The sequence below is a fragment of the Meleagris gallopavo genome, chromosome 7, assembly GCF_000146605.3.
Source record: "Meleagris gallopavo isolate NT-WF06-2002-E0010 breed Aviagen turkey brand Nicholas breeding stock chromosome 7, Turkey_5.1, whole genome shotgun sequence".
Lineage (NCBI taxonomy): Eukaryota > Metazoa > Chordata > Aves > Galliformes > Phasianidae > Meleagris > Meleagris gallopavo.
In genome coordinates this window covers 10938284-10958225 of record NC_015017.2, presented here as the reverse complement: position 1 = coordinate 10958225, position 19942 = coordinate 10938284, and the positions used below count along the sequence as shown (strand labels likewise).

The 19942-nt window shown below is 39.1% G+C and overlaps 2 protein-coding genes across 6 annotated transcripts in view; one reads left to right on the top strand and one right to left on the bottom strand.

Moving 5' to 3' along the window:
• TRAK2 (trafficking kinesin protein 2) overlaps positions 1–10673 on the top strand; it is a 30633-nt gene extending 19960 nt beyond the window's left edge. For all 5 annotated transcript variants that reach the window (XM_010713449.3, XM_010713447.3, XM_010713448.3 and 2 more), the window contains 9 exons: positions 766–896; positions 1098–1172; positions 2027–2143; positions 3055–3134; positions 3735–3935; positions 4070–4368; positions 4734–5009; positions 6161–6260; positions 6763–10673. In XM_010713449.3, coding sequence (XP_010711751.1) covers positions 766–896; positions 1098–1172; positions 2027–2143; positions 3055–3134; positions 3735–3935; positions 4070–4368; positions 4734–5009; positions 6161–6260; positions 6763–7441 — 1958 coding nt within the window. In that variant the 3' untranslated portion in view covers positions 7442–10673. The remainder of the gene's footprint in view (positions 1–765; positions 897–1097; positions 1173–2026; positions 2144–3054; positions 3135–3734; positions 3936–4069; positions 4369–4733; positions 5010–6160; positions 6261–6762) is intronic.
• Positions 10674–13551: 2878 nt separating this feature from the next.
• Positions 13552–19448, bottom strand: LOC100541666 (caspase-8-like). Its single transcript, XM_003207495.4, has 8 exons — positions 18929–19448; positions 18054–18159; positions 16836–16974; positions 16689–16745; positions 16418–16485; positions 15807–15942; positions 14135–14636; positions 13552–13839 (listed from the first exon to the last, which is right to left on the bottom strand). Exons 1-8 carry the CDS (start codon positions 19231–19233, stop codon positions 13704–13706), a joined length of 1449 nt encoding a protein of 482 aa, XP_003207543.1. The 5' UTR covers positions 19234–19448; the 3' UTR covers positions 13552–13703.
• Between the last annotated feature and the right edge of the window lie 494 nt (positions 19449–19942).

Below are 19942 nucleotides of genomic sequence, written 5' to 3'. Positions count from 1 at the left end.
AGTGATCCTAACTATGACATCAAATGCTTGTAGGCCCTTGGGCAAGATTTTATCCTGTAGCAAACCTGTGAGATACAATAATCACTATCAATTAAAGATAATTTACACTGCTTTAAAAGATAAGTATTTAGCACTTTTAGAGAATCATTTTTCTAACTCAAATTCCAGTAAGACTGATGAAATTTCTTTTTTTTTTTTTTAAGAAATAAGATTTTCCTTGCTCTAAGGTTATCTTCTAAATCTGCGGTCTGACCTTTTATGCAAGATAGATCGTACTTTATTATGACTTTGTACATGTGCCCTGAAAGCATAGCAAGAAGCTATCTGTATAAAATACTTCAGCCTTTTGAGGTGCTTTGTCACTTTTCTTCAGGAGACGTTCAAAGAAAATAAAAATAACCACTGGAAATTGTGTGCAGTGGGTCTTTGGGGAACAGACAGTTATTAGAATCAAAAGATAGATTAAGAGGTGTATGCTGTATTGAGAAAGTGTGAAAAAATCTTTGCATACAAGAAATGGTAGATCAGCTCAGAGCCTGCTTTCTTCAGCATATTCCAATAAATCTAGTCTTGATTACGGGTCCTGTGTCACTCGTAATAATTTGTAGTGGCTTGTCTTGGTTCTGTTATGGTCATTGATCCTATCTTTGCTATGCATATCAGTTTCTGCATACTCAATTTTCAGTACATTACACCTTCATTTGAAGTTAACTTTTTCTTTTAATTCCTTAAAGCCCTTGATTGAGTTGCTTTTATATTTTGTAGGGCAAACAAATGCTCAAATTTCCAGAATAACAGAGGAATTGTCAGAGAAGAGTGAGGAGCTGGTTCGCTACCAGGAAGAGATTTCATCCCTTTTGTCTCAGATTGTTGATCTTCAGCATAAACTCAAAGAAGTAAGGGACTGCTGATGAAATGTGTATGCATGTGTGTGTGTGCACGTACACACAAGGAGATATGAGTACTTGCAGTGGGTGAAAATAGACTTGTGAGGTGGGGGTTACATCACTGTGACTGTTTCAGGAAAGTATGGCAGCGAATCAACTCTCTCAAGGAAATCAACTAAGAAAATAATAGACACCTTTTTGTGCTTTCAGCATGTGATTGAGAAGGAAGAGCTGAAACTTCACTTACAAGCTTCCAAAGATGCTCAGAGACAACTGACAGCAGAGGTACTTAAGGTGCATGTGCACGTTTGTGTGTGTAACAGAATACAAGAGAAATAAAACTAAATGACAAGAGGAACTTTCTTCTTTTTAATTATTATTTATTTTAAAATTATTTATTTATTCATTTTTCATTATGGTAGGAGCCAAATGATAGGAGGAAAAGAATAATTGCTTTGAAACATACTTTCGTGGTTCATAAGAGTCTGAAAGGCAAAGAGAATGTTCCAAGTAGATAGATTTTACTTATTTTTCTTAGTTGTTATGAAAAAGAATGCATTAATATGAATATTACTGATTACCAACAGCACTGTAGCTCACTGTAGCTTAAGGAAATTCTCTTCCTTCTTTTGCATTTGTAGTTACGGTATTTGCAGGTTTTTTATGTACTTTGGTTTTAATTCTGTACTCCTTTGAGTCTTAATTTGGACTTTGTCCCTCACCACTGAAATCGGTGTGAGTGTTGTTCTGAGTGTAGTTATAGAATCACTGAATGGTTTCAGTTGGAAGGGACTTTTTAGATCATCTGGTTCCAACCCCCCTGCTATAGGCAGGGATGCCTCCACTAGACCAGATTACTCACAGCCCATCATCCAGCCTGGCCTTACGTGCTTCCCTTGTAGAGGAGGTGCTCCAGTCCTCTGGTCATCTTCATGGCCCTTGACTAGACCCACTCCTAGAGCTCCATGTCTTTCTTGTGTCTATTATTGCTTTCAATTTTAGATGCTATCATGTGCTGTGTAAAGGTTGAAACATGGTACTGAATCCATCCCATCTATACAAGTTACTCAGTTTCACTGTGTCTTTTTGTTTTGCTTCTGTTGGAGGTTAATGGTATCATGTCGTCTTTTCTCTTTCAGTTACATGAGTTGCAAGATCGGAATGCAGAGTGTTTGGGGATGCTGCATGAATCTCAAGAAGAAGTGAAGTTGCTGCGCAGCAGAGCCAGCTCCGTTGCTTGTCTCTGCCACCCTCAGGCATGTGGAACATTTCCTGTGGTAACAATACTGCTGCTATGGTGTATACCTACTGGCACAAATGGCCTGGAGTAAACAGCTGTTACCTGCACTGCAGTGGAAACCATTTTGTTATAGGCGAAGAAGCTGAGGTTTTCCAGTTTTTTAAGGTGCACACTTCTGAGTGTACACCGTTCATATTTAGTAAATTAATCATTCACTTGCCATTTTATGATATTACGATAGCTTTTCCTTTTTATGTGACTTCTATTTTAAGTACAGGAATTGATATGTTCAGTTGTTAGAGTTCAGTTGTGCTAGTATATTGTTAAATTTTATAACTTGACAATATTTAAGAAACCATTTTTTTGAGAGTTCAAACAGCGTTTTTTTCCTTTAAGTATCTTATGATGTGCTTTTATGTCCTTATCTCTTTATCTTGTGAAATTGAACTTTAAGCATAATCAGAAATGTGTTAGACTAATTGCTGAAGATAACTAGACCAATGGAAAAAAATGTTAAAAGCTTTTATTTTTTTCTTAGTATCAGGAATATTCTGAATACTGTATCACAAATTTCTGGGCTGTGCTGGGAATTTGTCAAGTTTTGATTGGTCATTCTGCTTATACAGAAACTCTCATGTGTGTTTTGACCTTGTAAGAAGTGCTCTTATCAAGCGTAATTTAAGAAGCCAAGAGTACCAAGAAAGTAGATTTTGCTATTCAGAGCTGAACAGTTTTATGTAGATGTTATTATGGTGTAAAACTTACTTCTCCCCACCTTCAGAGACTGGAAGGTCTATGCATTATACTCTGTGTGAAACATATCTATGAGGAAAAAAATTGAAAATTTTCAAGTATTTTGAGAGATGTTTTCTGCTAAAATTATTGTATTTAATTTGTCAACTCTTCTGGTTCTCTTTTTTTCTCTAGGATTCCCTTGCAGCAGAAATTGAAGGGACAATGCGGAAAGAATTGAGTCAGGTTGATGAATCTCTCCTATCCAAGCAAAAGTATGTTTTTAGATATCTTTGTGACATTTCAGTACTTTTCCATATGCTTATATTAGGTAAGGTGAGCTATCTGGAAATCTGTAAGTGTGAACTTTCATTCTACAGTAAGTTTTCTATATAGCTTAAAAAAAAAATTAGCTGGTAGACTTTTCAACTTTGAAATCTATTATTCTTAATTGTTTCCATGATGAAGCTGGAAATTTGCTAGAAGACTGTTATCTCATTTTTTGATTTCTGAGATTTTTGATGCAGATGCTCTGACAAGCAGCACTAGTTTTATCATTTTGACTACTTATAGAAAAATTATCTGGCTAGTGATATTATAGCTTAAATATTGATAACAATTTCTAAAGCTCTGAAGATTTATTCCTGAGACCACACTTCTGAGCAAGAGTTAAATATAAGCTTCTAAAATTTCTCAAATAGTTGTCAGTAGACTGTTTTGTTCCTCCAGGTCAAAGTAAGCAGTAATTCTGATATTAATAGAGGAGTGTCTTAGGTAATTCTGTTCTTCTGTAGTCTTTGGCAAATTTGTTGCGCAAAACTTTGTTATCCTTTTAGAAATGCTTCTGAAACCTGTATTTGGTTTTTTTTCTGCAGGAGTCAACAGAAACGAGTATTTGACACTGTCAGGGTTGCTAATGTTACTCGTGGCCGCTCTTCTTCTTTTCCTGCTCCATTACCAATCCCTGGATCTAATAGGTCAAGTGTTGTTATGACAGCAAAGCCTTTTCAGTCTGGCATACAGATGGAAAGCCATGCACAGATGATCCAGAGGAGCAGCTCTGAGAAGAATTTGAAGTAGGAAACAGTCTATTATTGTCTTTCTAAACTGATATACTTAAAACTAAATCCACACTGGACTCTTACTACATAAGAGAAAAATATTTAATTTAGTGGTCTCCATATCTGTTATTATTTCTTGTTTCTCACAGGGGCAGACATAAGCCTGGCCAGCCAGGAACTCCTGGAGACAATGACTTAGTCACAGCTCTGCACAGACTCTCTCTCCGTCACCAGAACTATCTGAGTGAAAAACAGTTCTTCGAGGAGGAGTGGGAGCGCAAAATGCATTTGCTGACTAAGCAGAAGGAAGGGGCTAGTGGTTATAGTACACCAACAGAAAGTTGTTTTTCCTTGGGTACAAACTCAGAATTCACCGATCTCTCTGCCAGCTCCAGTAACCTCCGTGTCCTTCTACCAGAAAAACTGCAAATTGTCAAGCCCATCGAAGGTAAGCAGATGATCTTCCTTCAGAAGATCTCCTTCAGGAGAAAAAGATTTGATATTAATTTGCCAACTGACTTGTCATGTATATAGACAGACATGATAATTAATAAGGGGAAAAAGCATTATTGTTGGCTTTGTGCCAACTAGCTCATCAATATCACTTTGTATTTGAGCTTTCTTACATGGTGCTAAATGTTAGGCTTTTTCTAGCTCTTGGCATCGCCATCCAAGTGCACTGTGTGCTTCAGCAACAGCACCAGATGGCTGAAATTGTTGTGATCTTGTGTACTTGTAGTGTACAAGTGTTCTTGTAACTCAATGTAGTAGTAGGTATTGGCTCTCTGAAACCATTCTCTTTTGTCGCACCAGGATCTCAGACCCTGTTTCACTGGCAGCAGCTTGCTCGACCCAACCTAGGCACCATTCTTGACCCAAGACCAGGTGTTGTTACAAAAGGTTTTACCCCTCTGACCGATGATTCTGTGCACCGCATCTCTGACTTGGAGGAGGATGACGAAGAAGAAGGAGAAGGAGGTATAACATTTCAAGTGCAACAATCCTTCCTGGAGAAGAAGTCTGCAGAGGCAAAACCAGTGTCAGGGATTTTCCTGTCACCTATCACTTCAGTAGCAGTACCACTCACTGGTAAGAAGCACAGTTACTGATTTTGTTCCTCCTTTTGTATGCTGATTTCTGAGGTTTTAATGCATACTTGATGCCTTGATAATTGTAGCCGTTTACAAATTGTCCACCCTCCACATTTGAGTCTGCAGTAAATTTGTTAGGGAAACATTCTCAGTTTCATCTACACGCTACAAAATATAGTGCTGGGGGTTGTAGAAGGTGATGTTTGTCTTCTATGTCAGTTTTTTAATTAGGTGGTACAAGACTGCTGGAAAACTTACCTGGGATAAGGGTACATCTGAATAACTATATGCTAAGCAGTTATCTTATAAACAATTGAAGATGACCAGTATCTTCCATTTAATTATTAAAAATGTGCTATGTTTGTTAGTAAAAGGTGTAAAGCTTAGATTCTGTGGAAAACAGTGCCTTACAAAGGTGAGGATGGATATCCTAACATTAAATTTCTATCAAACCCCTCATGGGAAAATTACGTATTGCAAACACTGATCTTATTTTTGTCAGAATACAAATCCTTAAGGAAGGCTGATGTCAAAGAATGGGAAAAACATCCCTGCTTTCTCCTAGCACATGGGCTTCATCACTGTTTATGTGCTGAGCTCTCTGATTGCAGTGTGGGCTTACAGACCAAGATTTTTTATCAGGATTCTACTTTTTGTTAGGTTTCATTTAGTTTAGGAATATCTCCACTGACTTAGTTTTCTGCAGAATTCTTTACTACAGTAGTTCAAAGTGCTAGTTCAAATGCAACTTAATACATGTGGTACAGTTTCTTCTAATTCTTTTCATCTTCAGAGCATTTTATAAAGGCTAGATAGAAGCTTGTGCCTTGTTTTTTGGTTCAAGTTGGATGTCCATATTTCTTGTACTGCTAGTTAGCTTCCGTGGTTATGTTACTAACATTTGAAAAGCATAATTTCAGCTCATCTTAAATAGGAAAAAAACATAAAGCAAGAAAGTAAATGGATTTTAAAATAAACTAATTGTAGAATCTTTTTCTTAACTGAAATAACTGACTTTGCGACAATACTGTCTTTATCTTTTAAAAAAGCTAAAAATTAGCAGTGATAACATCATCTTAAACATTGCTTTCAGTAATTATGATTTGTCTCTACTTTTAACCTCATGGGATTGAATTCTCCACATTGCAGCCTTGAATCCTGGCAAGTGTCTGTCTTCAACAAATTCCACATTTACTTTTACTACTTGTAGAATCCTTCACCCGTCTGATGTCACCCAAGTTACTCCCAGGTATGGTGACTGCTGACATCTTGAGTTGCTGCATAGAATTAAATGGTTGCATTCTGACTTTTAATATATAGACAAATTAAAAAAAAAAAACAAAACAAAAAACAACAAGATATTTAGGCAACACATAAAATGTTATTCATTACAGGGGTTGCAGTTACAAAGGGGAAACTTGAAATTCTCCAGAATAAAACAGGAGTGTTTTTTTTTCCCCTTTGGTTCTTTTAAAAAAAACTAAGCTATTGCTTAGTGTTGTAACAATTATTTTTGTTTCCTTTCTCCATGTTCAGACATTAAAGATTATACATAAAAGATAAATGCTCTTTGTCAACCAGTATCTTCTGGATATTTTGCAGAGCACTAGTAGTGAATCCACTAAAGCTGAAACTGTCAAAAATATCAAGTTTACTTTTTCTTGAATCTTTCATATACTAAGAAGCAAATATAGAGCTGAGCTGTCGAATGCATACATTCATGTATCTTCTCTGTTTCACTTTTGTTTCAGTTCTACATCTGCCCCATTTTCACTTGGAAATAATGGCAAGAGCTTTGGAAACCATGTAGTGAGCACTCCAGCCATCTCTTACAGGCTTAGTATTGGAGAATTTCTCACCAACAGAGGAGATTCAACTACTACCCTCAGCAGTACCAGCAGTCTGGCTCAACTCTTGCAAGAGCGTGGCATCTCTGCCAAGGTTTATGATAGTCCCCTATTAGATAAACTGCCTCTGCTACAGCCCCCTCGTACAGTCCCCGTTCCTTCTACTCCACCAAATTCTCCTTCACGTTCACCTTGTCCTTCCCCTCCACCATTTGAGTCTCGAGTGCATCACTCAGAAAATTTCCTGGCTTCAAGACCAGCGGAAACATTCTTGCAGGAAATGTATGGCCTAAAGCCCTCCCGTAACGCTCCAGATGTAGGCCAGCTAAAGATGAACCTGGTGGACAGGCTGAAGAGGCTGGGTATTGCCAGGGTTGTCAAGCCCCCTGATACACAGGACCACAAGAAGAATCAGGGGGCAGAGGTTAGCTTGCGGAGGCCAGACTCGGCTGTGTTTTTAAATTCAGGTAGCAACTTAATGGCAGGACTGAGAAGAAACCAGAGTCTTCCAGCCATGATTGGAGCATTAGGAGCCCCAGTCTGCACACAGTCAACAAAAATGGATATCCTAAAAGAGGACTGATTGCTCTGGACACTGGCTTAGTAAATAATTCAAGAGGGATAAGCATCCAGTACAGAAAAGGTTAGGTGTGTTACAGAAGAGTTGGAGAAGGCATGTGCATGTTAAAAGGGGTGGGGAAAGAAGTGATAGGGTCAAGGAGAAAAGAACATTGCTTGGGTCTGGGAAAGAAGGCTTTTGTGGAAGATAAGAAAAGAAAGAAGAAACCAAAGCTTAGTTTTGAGATCTCTCCAGCATCTGTCTTAGCTTAAGTAAAAGTCCCACTGTAGATGTTTTCAGTATTTTAACCTTTTAAACTGTACTTGTAGGACTGTCTTGCAGGTGCAGTTCTATTTTTTCCACCATATGACTGTAGTACTTATAATTTGCTAGCAGTCAGGCTGTGTCATTTGAATATGATATTAAGATAATAATCAGTCTGACCAGCATCATTTGTCCAAGTTCTTCTCTGTAGCAAATACAAAAACTTGGAACTACTTTAATTTTTGTATTTTCTAGCTCAGAAACTGCTCTTTTGAAATCCCCATGTTGAGAAGCAGAAGTGAGAACCTTTAATTTGACGTTTGAGCACAAAAATGAATGATAAGGATTTGTTTTTTTTTGAAAGAGTGCAATTGTGCTCAAAGAAGTTAATTTCTTTCTAGAGCTTCAGAAGCATACAATGGAAAGTGCAATGAATGAGAACTAAGAAGCATGAAAGTATGTATTAGGGTGAAAATTTCAAGCTAAGAAATCTTTTTTTTTTTTTTTCACATACAAAGAAAAATCTCAGGCACGTTTCAATATTGCAAAAGGAAATAAATCTAGGTGCTTGATTCAGAGTTTGTTTTCATTTGGCATAAGCAGAGACCATTTACCTAAATGCTTGAAAAATCGGTAATCTGAATCTTGACAGCTAGGCATTCTGTACATTGGAGACTTTGGCAGCAACATCATGCCTTTTGTTCAGATATTCCTGATTTTAGACAGGATTTTGTTTGAAAGATTTCATTATGATCAGAATTTATCATTCTGTATTCAGAAAGTTGAAGATGAATGCCAGTGTTCTTTTTAGCATTTTATGAATGCAGATCAATTTGGCCTATGTTGAAATCATGTTTGAATGACGAAAAGTGGCTCTGACCTTGGTTCTGAATTAACAGTGAGGCAGACTTTTTGTCTTAAAAGAAAACACCACTGGAGAAGTCTGGTTTCAGAGTGACATTCAGCAAAGTATTATTGCCTATCATGCTTTTGGAATTCCTTCCTGACCAAGCTTCTAGTCATAACTGAATAATCTACAATAGATTTAAAATGTATCTTAAGAAAAAATATTTGTCTCCCATTCCTTGGGGGAATAGATCTTTGCCAGTGATCAGAATGGAAACAGGTTCTTAAATCTCTTTGTGATTTTTTTTTTTTTTTTCCAGTATACCTAACATATTTGAATGATTTTAATGTTTGATTCCATAAGTTAGTTAGAGCAGCCAGTGTTTACCTTGGCTGTTAGAGTGTATGTGGGACATAGGTGGCATCTTTCTGGATGTATGGTGTGAAGCACTGGCATAATTACACTGATTTACATTTGACATATGGCACATCCACACCCTTGTTGCTGCAGGATTGAGTGGAGTAGGGCAGGAAAAGAAAGCTTCTTAAACAGATTTATAATGTGGCCTTTCTGCTTTTACAGCCCTATGGATCTCATGATGACTGATATAGCAGTCTTTTTTTGTAAAAGGAAAAGGACTAACCACTTCAAACTTGCACAGGGACTCTCAGCAGAAACTTGTCTGTCAGCAGCGCACAGAAGTATTCAGGAACTCCTAGAGTTGCCTTTTGCTCTCTAAGAATCTTATGAAAGGTGAATTTTATTTGAAATACTATATACGGGTTAATTTGTTTTTTAAATGAAAAATATTTAATTCCTTCATGTAAATATTTATGTTTGTACTTCCTTAACTGTTCACTGGGCCTTACCTAGCTAAATAAGGTAAGAATGAAAGAGCTGGGGGGAGATATTCTTGCTCTCCAGTGAACTAAGGAATGAGTTGACAAAAGATTAGATAGTTTGGTTTAAACAGGGAAGTATATAATGTGTCAGAAGTCTGTCTGTTTTATGTACGCTTATTATAGGAATGCATCTAAGAGACAGATAATTTTTTAAAGTATTTCACTGTGTTTCTAACTAGCTTCATTATATAACTCCAGATCATTGCGTGTCTTATCAGCAGAAAAAGGAAAATAAATTAAATCCAAATTCCTTTGCAGACCACGTTTCCATTAAAAGCTATGTAATAGCACATTAATTAAATGCATGTTTCTTTTCAGGACAATTCCATTTTCTGTAGCCTAGCAATAGAGACTGGTTCCGTTCAAACGATATGATAGATGTTGTGAGGCTTGTTGGTTGCTTTCTGTAGGATCATTGGATACAAGAAGGAAGATGATCAAAGAGTTTGAATACTGTTGTGTTTGTATTCATCCAGTTCTTTGATGCCGTGGTACAGTACTTTTGAAATTCTGTGATGCATTTTGTATACGTGTGCCTAGCTTGCAGCACCAGGGAAAGTTGCTACATCTTCCAAGTTTACTTCTTGGTGCCAAAATCAAGCAGACAAACATATGTATTTCTGATAACATACTAAAGTTGCCATTATTCTAGGAACTCATTTGGGTTCCATTGTCTCTTGCAAGAGAGAAAATGAACGTGGATGACTTAGGTAGCTGAGATCTTGCTCAAGATCTTTTTGTCCTGCACAAATGTGATTTGGTTGAGTGAACTGATGGAGAATTGCACTTGTAGAGTGTTCTGCTACCTTGCAAATTTGAAACAAAAAACAGATGCTGCAAAGAAATCCATGCTGTATTTGTGAAAGTTCAAGACGCTGGAAAGGAAAATTTTGTAGTGTCTACATTTATTCAGGTTGGCTTAAATCAAGTACAGGTTTATAACTTTCTAGTTGTACAGGTGCACAGTTCAAGCTTCACGTGTTTGATAAACTTGGAGATACCTGCACACTCAAAATACCTGTGGTCTGATGAAGTCAAAAGTCTACTGCTGTCAAAGAGCATTACAGAGGGAATGAGGATAATAGGTTTGAGCCTCTTTTGGCTGCTACACAAAGGGATTACAGACAATGTTTGAACGGTCTGGGAATGTTTGTTTTTTTCCATCTGCTTTTTGCACCTACTGTTGTTTCATGGTGGAATGTAAATTTCATAATAAACATGTATAACATGTCCTTTTTCAGTATGTTGGTCTTCTTGTGTGGTTTCTTCCAGATGTCATCATCTGTTCTGCAGTGTTATTTAGTCAAATTGAAATTAGAGCTTTTTGACAGTTGGCTAGAATTTAGTGATTGGTGTACAGACTTAGTGAATTGGTATCTGCATAAGTATTGCATATAAAAGCTATCTTAGAAATTGATTCCAAAACTTGATCAGGCTGTGCTAGTCTGTTTGCAGTTGTGTTCATACTTAAGCAATTAAAGGAAATATAGATGTGTAATACAAGTTGTGGTCAGACTTTGACTGCAGTTTAGATGTGTTGGTTAAATCTAGAAAACAACACTTAATATGCTGCTTTTTGAAAAACATTTTACTTATGAGTGATAAAACTTCACATAAAATCACAAAATGCTCGTCAGCTTCTAAGCAGAATATTTGAATGTGAGCCTCAATTGAAATCACCATGCTTACGTTTTCTGGTACTACAGCAGCTAATGCTGCATTCTTCTAGCAATATTGTGACAAGTAGAAAGAAGCAAAAAAGAGACTGGACTACTCTGCTACAATTAAGTATCTGTCTAGGTCAGTGGCTTTGTTTGTGTTTATTTTATGGTCTCCTGTTTGGAAATATATATTCTTCCCTTGTTTTTTCTTCAGACCTTCAAGGGAAGATTGTTTGAGCTTTTTACAAGAAAGTGTGTGATTTTTGTATCTCAGTAACTGTACTTCTATTAGCCTTCCTCTGTGTTTGTGATAAAGTGGGAGCAGACACTGAAACCAAGCTACTTATCCTTGAAGAGTACTCCCTTTGTGCACGTCTCATGAAATTTCATATGCACAGAGGTGCCCAATTTTTGCCTGCAGTTGTGCATACCTCCAACACGTGTCCTTGCACCTGCTTTTGTGGCAGAAAGGCCCAGATTGTTTTCCTGAAAATGCTCAATTACTTCCATGGTACAGACTGGGAACAGCATTTATTGCAATTAATAGGTTTTTACTAAAATTTGTCTAATTTAATAACTGATAGCAGAACATCGCCAGAAATTAGGAACCACCATTATCCTATGGTAAGTATCTTGTATTTATTTAGCTATCTTTTCTGACATGAGAGGGTGGCAAAGGACTGGAACCCTTGTCTGACTGAAACTGACTTTTCAGCTCAGCATTTCATATGCTGAATATTGAGCTGGACATCCTGCAGAGAGATTCTTCTCCTACAAGTCTCTGCAACTGTTGTACGTACAGGTGGTTAGGCAGGGTCAAGCCACAAGATGGAATGCCTGCATCTGCATTGCAAAAGAAGTTCCCCAAGTTTGCTTCACCAACATGTATGCAACTTGCATTGTTGCCTAATATTCACCATATTTATGCAGCTAGAAGGCTGTACGTCTGTGGAAGAAATGGTGATCTACGTAGAGCTGCATTACTAGGGTAGTACTACTGCGAATACACGAGGATAAAAGAATGTCCTAACTCTCTGTGAAATTTAGGCTATTTCAAACAATATGTGTGCCTCAGCAGCACACACAGATCCTTCGAAGTCTTATTGGTAGTTGTGTTGCTTTATGTATTTGTTACAAGACCAGGAACATTAGAGGTAGAGGGAATTTCCTTTTTTCTTCATATGCATGAGTGTAATTAGTCTGCAGAGCTGCTGGGATTCCTTGTGAATCAGTAAGATAGTTGCTTTATAGAGGAAACCAATTATAAGAGTTTGAAAGGGCACACATCTAATTCCTATTTGAAGAAAAGTTGCCAATCTGATTATATGAGGAGATTCCTATTAAGACCTTGCTTTTGGGATGCATTTATCTTGCTGGAAAATTCCCCCAGATTTTTTATATCATGTTCTCCTGGGGCAAGTATTTCCCTCAGAATAGGTAACTGTAGTTGCTGTAGTTTTTTTTCCTTTAATTAAGAGTTGCCTATGCAAGCTTGCTGTCAGATTGTTCTGATGTCAAATCTCTGGGCTCACTTAAATTTTGTCAGCAATACAAGCTTAAAAGACATTCCAACCTCCACCCAAAGGAAAGGGAACTGTACAACTTGCATTTGGCTATAACTGGTCCCCAGCTGGCTAATCTGCAGTGTAACAAGCAGATTTAGAATTATATTTAGAATAGCAGGAGCCCAGGGTGTATGTACAGAAGAACAGAACGTTACTGAAGAATACAGGTGTGATGTAAAAGGTAAAGTACTAAACAGTATGTATGGAGAGAGAATCTTGGGTGAAAATCCAAAATAAAAAAGGTCACACTGGTAGCAAAGAGTGAAGAAATATTCAGCAGAGGAATCTAGGGAATTACATTCCAAAAATGGTTCAACTGAAGACTTATCTAAAATCAGCTAAATAGTCACCTACATTAGTATCATTACTGTGCACATAGTAATCAGAGGAGGCAGTATGTCTTTAAAGAGCTGTTCACTTATCTAGTAAATTCTTTTTTTGTTATGCCTACAACAGAGACTCGAAAGTCAGCAAGGTAAGTAACATAAGCATAATGCCACACCTGTGCTTGGATTTGTGATTGGACTTGTGATTGGAATGTTAAGAGTACTGTAGGTAAAGGATACTGTGAAATGCAGGTCACAGCCCAGGATGCTGGAGGACAAGTTCTTGATTTATTTTTGAGGAGAACTGAGACTAATCTGAATGATTTAAAGCAGAGGAGTGTGTAAGAAAATACTGATATGAGCTGATGCATTCTATAAAATTTGCAGTCCCCTGCCTTTTATTTTATGGAAAGTTAAACATAAAAATACACAAGGCTTTATATGAATTTGTATTTGAAAAGTATCTCAATAAAACAACAGCAACGTATGGTACATCTGGAAGGGCCCTCAATCTATTGTAAGGATGCAAACTGGAGACCAGCTTTCAAGTATACAAAACATCACCCAAATTAACTTTTACATTCATAAAGCATTTATTCCTTATCTGTTATCAATAAAAACATTCATATATTCTGCTAGGAGCAGACTGATGTTTTACTGAATTCTCAGCTGAGATAAGTGGTTCTCAGATTACTGCACTGCTCTCTGCCTCTGCTCCCATTTAGTTTACAGGAAATATGAGTTTTTTCCTCAGTGTGAAACTGGGCTGTGGCATTTGCTTTCCTGCATTCTGCTTGTCAATCTTGCTGCTCACCTCTTGATTCACTGCTGTCAGTATGGTGAGAATATCTTCTCCTCTGCAAAAAATACAAGCAGTTTTGTATTAGAGTATTTGTATGTACATCAGAAAACTTACTGTGTTCTTATATATCATCTTGACTTGTGCCACTGCTAATGGCTCCTCCTTTAAACCATCTTTAAAGCAGTTGGGTGAACTGCTTCAAACAATGTGTTGCTATTCTATATTGCTCTTTTCACTTTGAGTGATTGCTCCCAGTGCATGTTATCTACCTCTGCAATCAAATCAAACTTACGTCCTTCAGGAGGAATATAAAAGGTGTTGTGAAAAAGTATCTTAGGAAGTATAGTTACCGAGGACAGCTGTTCTCCAAGTGTTGGCACAGTGACTGTATATACCAGGTCCCCTGGCTTGGGCTTCTGTAGGAGACATAGTCTTGCAGGGTAGCCATGCCCAAGAGGAAGTCTGCCTCTGAGGGGATGCAGTCCAGCTGAAATCTTGCATCTGTTTCTAGAGAATGATCTTGCTCCCCGGAATCTGTTTCAACGGTTACACCCTTCTGATAAGCATCACCCTGGCAGGCCTGAACAAAGAAGACTTTTGGTTTTCCAGCAAGTGATTGGCAATTTTGCCCAGTGAAAGAAGTGGTCAGTTCCTGGATAGGTACTTCCTGCCCATCAACACCATATATGATGCCTTTTTTTCCATGAGAGAGAATACAGCAAACAAAACAGTCTTCGTTGTTGTGATCCATGCACCGATAGTTGTTCACTATCTTACGGATTTCCTCTGCAGTGCAGTCTCTGTATACTTCTACTGTAAAATGAAGGTTGCTAAAGACTTTTCTCAGAGCATCTGAAAAGTAAACCAAGGAGGAATTAAAGCAGTTTTCTAAAATTAGGACACTTCTTACAAACAAACTTTTTTTTTTTTAATCCTACTATCCAGGTATTTACAGTCTTTCTCTGAAAATAACGTAGTAGTCTGATCACTAGTCATATTTGTGTTACATTCCCTTATCTCTCACTAAAAGAATTCCTTGTGATCTTGCTGTTTAGTATTATCTGCAACCTAGCTGTTAGTTCTCACACAACTTTACAGCTAGTCTCTGCGTCTTGTAACACATGTCAAACAGAGCTACTCCTTTCCCCAAGAGTGGAGGGCATTAGCTATTTGTTAACAGTTGTTTCAACTCTAGATAGATGGGAGTGATTTCTCTTAGAATCATCTAGGTTGGAAAAGACCTTCAAGATCATAGAATCCAATTATCAACCAGACCTACCACATCCCATCACTAAATCCTGCACCTTAGGGCCATGCCCACACAGCTCTTAAATACCTCCAGGGGTACATACTCTACCGCCTCCCTCAATAGCCCATTCTGGTGTTTGACCACCCTCACCCTTATGAAATTCTTCCTAACATCTATCTAAACCTCCCCTAGGACAGCTTGATCATGCATTCAATAAAAACAAAGTTAGTATATTGATTAAAATATTACAAAATAAAAATACATACATTTACCTCCAAGTTTTCCTTTGATAATACATCCTTTGATAAAATATATATTTATATACATATACAAAACATTTCTGTCAATATATTTGGGTAGTACCTGCATCTCAAGAAGATAATCTGCACTCTGCTAATGGATTTTTCTCTCCTGGTCAATGTAGTGCAAATATACCCATTTCACAGACCCTAGGATCTCCAATGAGCTGTGCTGCTGCTCTGCAGGACAGCCTACTAAAATGAGGGCTCTTGAATAGCAATATAATAGTGCCTGAATTCCATAGCCCCGTCCACTCTTAAGCTAGAAGTGAAGTAAAATTCTGGTTCTCCAGCAAATCTGCTTCTGATTCTGTGTATTTTAGTAGTATGCAAGTCTACCACTACAAGAAACATAGCCTTGACATCGAAGCTTGAACTTCAGACTCCTAGTCCAGAACACAAAGTGGTTCCTGTTTTTATGTACCGTCCGCTCTCCCTGAATATATGAAAACTCATTTGTAATGTTCATTGTACCTGCATCCACATCTGTCCCATTCCGATTTTTCATCTTTCTGAGTTCTGGCACTGCTTCCCTGGCTTTTGCAAAATTGTGATTATTCAGGATCAGGCAAACTCCACGGGGTCGGCTGGTCATTTTATAAACTTCAAGCTGTTGGAAAGAAAGACTTCTTGTGACTGCTTCTCAGCCCTTGTAGTGGCACAGAGGGTAAAAAGCCAGCTAGCTTTCTCTCTGGGCAGCTCTCCCCATACAGCTCTGCTACCAGGACTTGGCCATGTGCTGCCTCACAGCAAGACAGAACCCACCTCTTGCAGCCTCCACCATCACACTCCGCCCACAAGGGGCGTTGCATTCATCCACTTCTCTGTGCCTGCTTTTCTGCCTACTGCCTGTCTCGGGGTATTAAAAGTTAGGGGTACCTTCTACCCTTAAAAACATTTTTTAAGCTTAATGCTTCTGCAGCTTCTGCCTGGTATGTAGTTTCAAAATAAAGGACATTAGTGCATCTTGTTTTTCTAGATAGTGCCTTTAACAGCTGTACTTGTAACAATTCACGTGTACTTCATAAAGGAATGCTCTCTTCTAAGACAAAATTGTGACATTTCTAAGACACAAACTGACTTACCTGTGAAGTCTGATCATAGTTGCCCAGAGAATTGGGTGCCACAGATGATGCCAGCCATATGGCACTGTCTGAATACACACACAAAACATATGTATAAGTAAACAATTAAAAGGGAGTTTAAAGTGCTGTGATCAGTTAGTAAGCAAAAGGATACTTGATCACTTCTCAGATAGGAACATGTTTAAAGGCAAGATGCAAGTAGTGTAGAGAGGCCAAAAGCTGGAAAAAAGCCAAAGATCTAAAAGTTCATTTTTGAAGAAGTTTCAGTTACCTTCAGGGGCTCCGGTGCTGCTTCCTTGCCCCTCTGTTACAAGCATCTCTCCTTCACCTGAAAAGCAATCATTATTAGTCCTTTAAGACACCTTACATATCACTTCAAGAATAAAAAGTATGGGAAAGAGGCCTTGTTTTGTTTTACCAAATGAGTTTAATCCACACTCTTCAATTTTCTTCAACAGGCTCTTGTCCACTTTTCCACAAATAGTCTTCAGGACAGTTAAGTTGTCTTCTCTCAAAATCCCCTTCTTCTCCATCTCAATGAAAACGTCGAGCATTGTCTGAGCAATCAGAAAGGTATTTTGCTCTTAGAGCAGATCCATGCTGCTACTGAGAAGGAAGCTGCAGCGTGTTTTGGGCACCCAAGCTGGCTTTAATGTACTGACAACACAAGTGACCCACTGTCAGTCTCACTGTCTCAGTTGATAACTCAAGCTGATTCAATTAAATGTAGGTTGACAAAAGCTAGAAGTACAATGACTAAAAATATCTTCCCAAAAGCTTATTTCCCTCCCACTGCTCAGAGATGCTGAGAGTTAATGGTGATCACACAGGAACAAATAATGTCATTTTTAATGACATTTATCCGACTTGCAGTGGCAACTTTGTGCACTTGACTGAAACACAAGCATCACTGTAGCAAAAATGGGAATAACCATGCAAATATAGTATAAAGAGTTCTCTGAAGAGAGAGCTCAAGGGACAGAAGCTTTTGCCAAAAAAGCAGAGCACAGTGGTCACCCATGGATATACTAGAACAGCCACCACTGAACAGGCACAGTTGATCCTCTAAGAAAAGAGGAAAGATTTTAAAAGAGATTTCATTTGGCAGAACAAAGTGCCTAGCAGTCAAAAGGGCAGGTTAACATAATGTAAAGAACAGCTGGATCTCTTGCAATTGATCTAAGTTAACTCCAAACTCTTGGGCCTTAGCTCTCTGCCTGGATCTGTTTGCAGTTTTCTTCTAGGTTTGGAAATAACCAGAACCAAAACATTACAGGAATAGCCCCAGTGGGTGAGTCTTCATTTGCTAATGACTTACTTAGCAAACAGAAGAAAACCAGCTGGAAAAGATGAATGAAAGTGCTCAGCCTTCTACTGAATAAAACCAGTCAACCTTACACATTTTGGGTGTGCAGGCATCATGCCTGGCCCAGAACTGAACCGTGCTTTCTGGGCTGAAGCAGTACATGTAACACTGGCACACAACAAGTCCTCTATGCACCATTCCAGGTCTTCCCTTTTCCTTATGGAACAATGACACTCATTCCCCCCAGAGCAACCTAAATATTGCTGTGTATTATAGCAATCATTTAAAAGAAAAGAAAACAAAAGAAAAACAAAACAAAATAATTCTTACAGTTTCAGGGCTTAGCTTGCATTTTGGTAATTCTTTTCCCAAAAGAAACTTGAAACACTTCATGTCATCTTTGGTGATGTTTTCTGACAGCTGAAAGAGCAGATACCTAGAAGGAACAGTGGAGGACAGTTTCATTATGTTCTCTAGCATTCTCCTTAGCACAGTTCAATGCTGTACCATTGAACCATCCCCTCAGCAGCCCCAACTGCCTTCCCAGGGCAGCTTTTTTTTTCTTTTTAATCTGAGGACATTAGTCCCAGAACAGACAGAAGTCAAACCATTTCCAGCTGCAACTAAAAATATCTGTTTTCCCAAAATCGGAATTGCACGGAAAGTTTCTGCACTGGGACATGAGGGCAAAGACAGTCACACCCAGTCACTGACTGAAGCCCACCACACCTAGGCAGGGAGGCCTTTGTAGTCTGCAAATTATCTCAGAATCATAGAATCACCAAGGTTGGAAAGGAGCTCTAAGATCATGTAGTCCAACTGTCCACCTACTGCCAATATTTCCCCACTAAACCATGTCCCTTAGTACTACATCCACAAGTTTCTTGAACACCTCCAGGCACAGTGACTCAACCACCTCCCTGGACAATCCATTACAGTGCCTCACAACTCTTTCAGAGAAAAAAGCTTGGTCTTCTCTCCTTTACTGGACAGAAATTTTCTCTACTGCTTATACCTGCTTTTCCTAGGAAAGATAGAGATGCTTGTGTTTTGCCAAACCTTACCTTGGTGTTCACTCATCAATAAAAATCTTGCACCTACCCACGCAAGAAGGATAACTGATCCCCAGAGAGCAAATCCGGCGTCAGGCTCTGCCAGACTTTCGCCTCCAGGACCCTGGTGAACCCACGCTGCCAGCCGCTCACCTGAATGGAGACACCCGTGCTCTGCCTGGGACCTGGAGCTCCCTCTCCATCTCCTCTCGGCTGGAGCCCAGGTGGGAAGCCAGAAGGTCTATCCGATTGATCCGGTAGAGCAGCTCCTTCAAGAAGAACAAGTCCCCCACCTCGATCATCCCTTTCTCTTGTAATGCTTGGAAGAAGGCCTTGGGCTCCTCAATATCTTCCCGCTTCCTTACAGTGACGTGCTCCAGGCTGAGAAACTTCAGAGCTGCCAGCTCAGTCCTGTCCAGCGCCTCGCTGATCACGAAGAGCAGCTGGGAGAACTCCATCTCCCCGCAGCAGCTCCAGCCCTGGGCCGGGACGGGCGCCACTTCCTCGTGCACCCGCGCTTCTGCGCTTCCGCCCGCCTCCAGGCTGGCGGGGCAGCGCCCAGGCTCCTGGGAGCTGTAGTTCCGTCTGGATTCCTGACTTGAAACCGCACAGTTCAACTCAGAGACTGCTTGTCTGCCAGAGGGGGAGCTTTCTGACGCAGCTGAGGCTGTCTCCGTTCACAATTACGGAGCTCTATTTAAAAAAAATATAGAAAGAGGCTGGAGAAGTCGAAAATCCCTGCTGTGCGCTTGGCACGACCTGGGGGAGAGCACAGGGGCCGGTCAGAGCTCACCAGCACCCACCTCCCCTACGCCTATCTCCACAGGCGTCACTGCTGTCCAAATGCTGAGCTCCTTCCTTCAGCCTGAGCGGCACTGTACTTCATATTTCCTTTTCTTCTCTTACCATGAAATACCAATACATCTCTCTTTACTGTTAAAAAAAAAAAAAAAAAAGAAAGAAAGAAAGAAAGAAAGCCCAATAGCATATCAGTGCTCTTTTTCCAGCGGAAAGATTTCTCATATCACTTCAAACACGCATACTACTGCCAGGAAGAAGTGAATTTTACATGGCTGGTTCTGTAATACATGCACCATTTTACATTAACACTGCTCCCTGCTTTTCTGAATTCTTCCCTTTCTGCTTCATAAAATTCATACAACCACT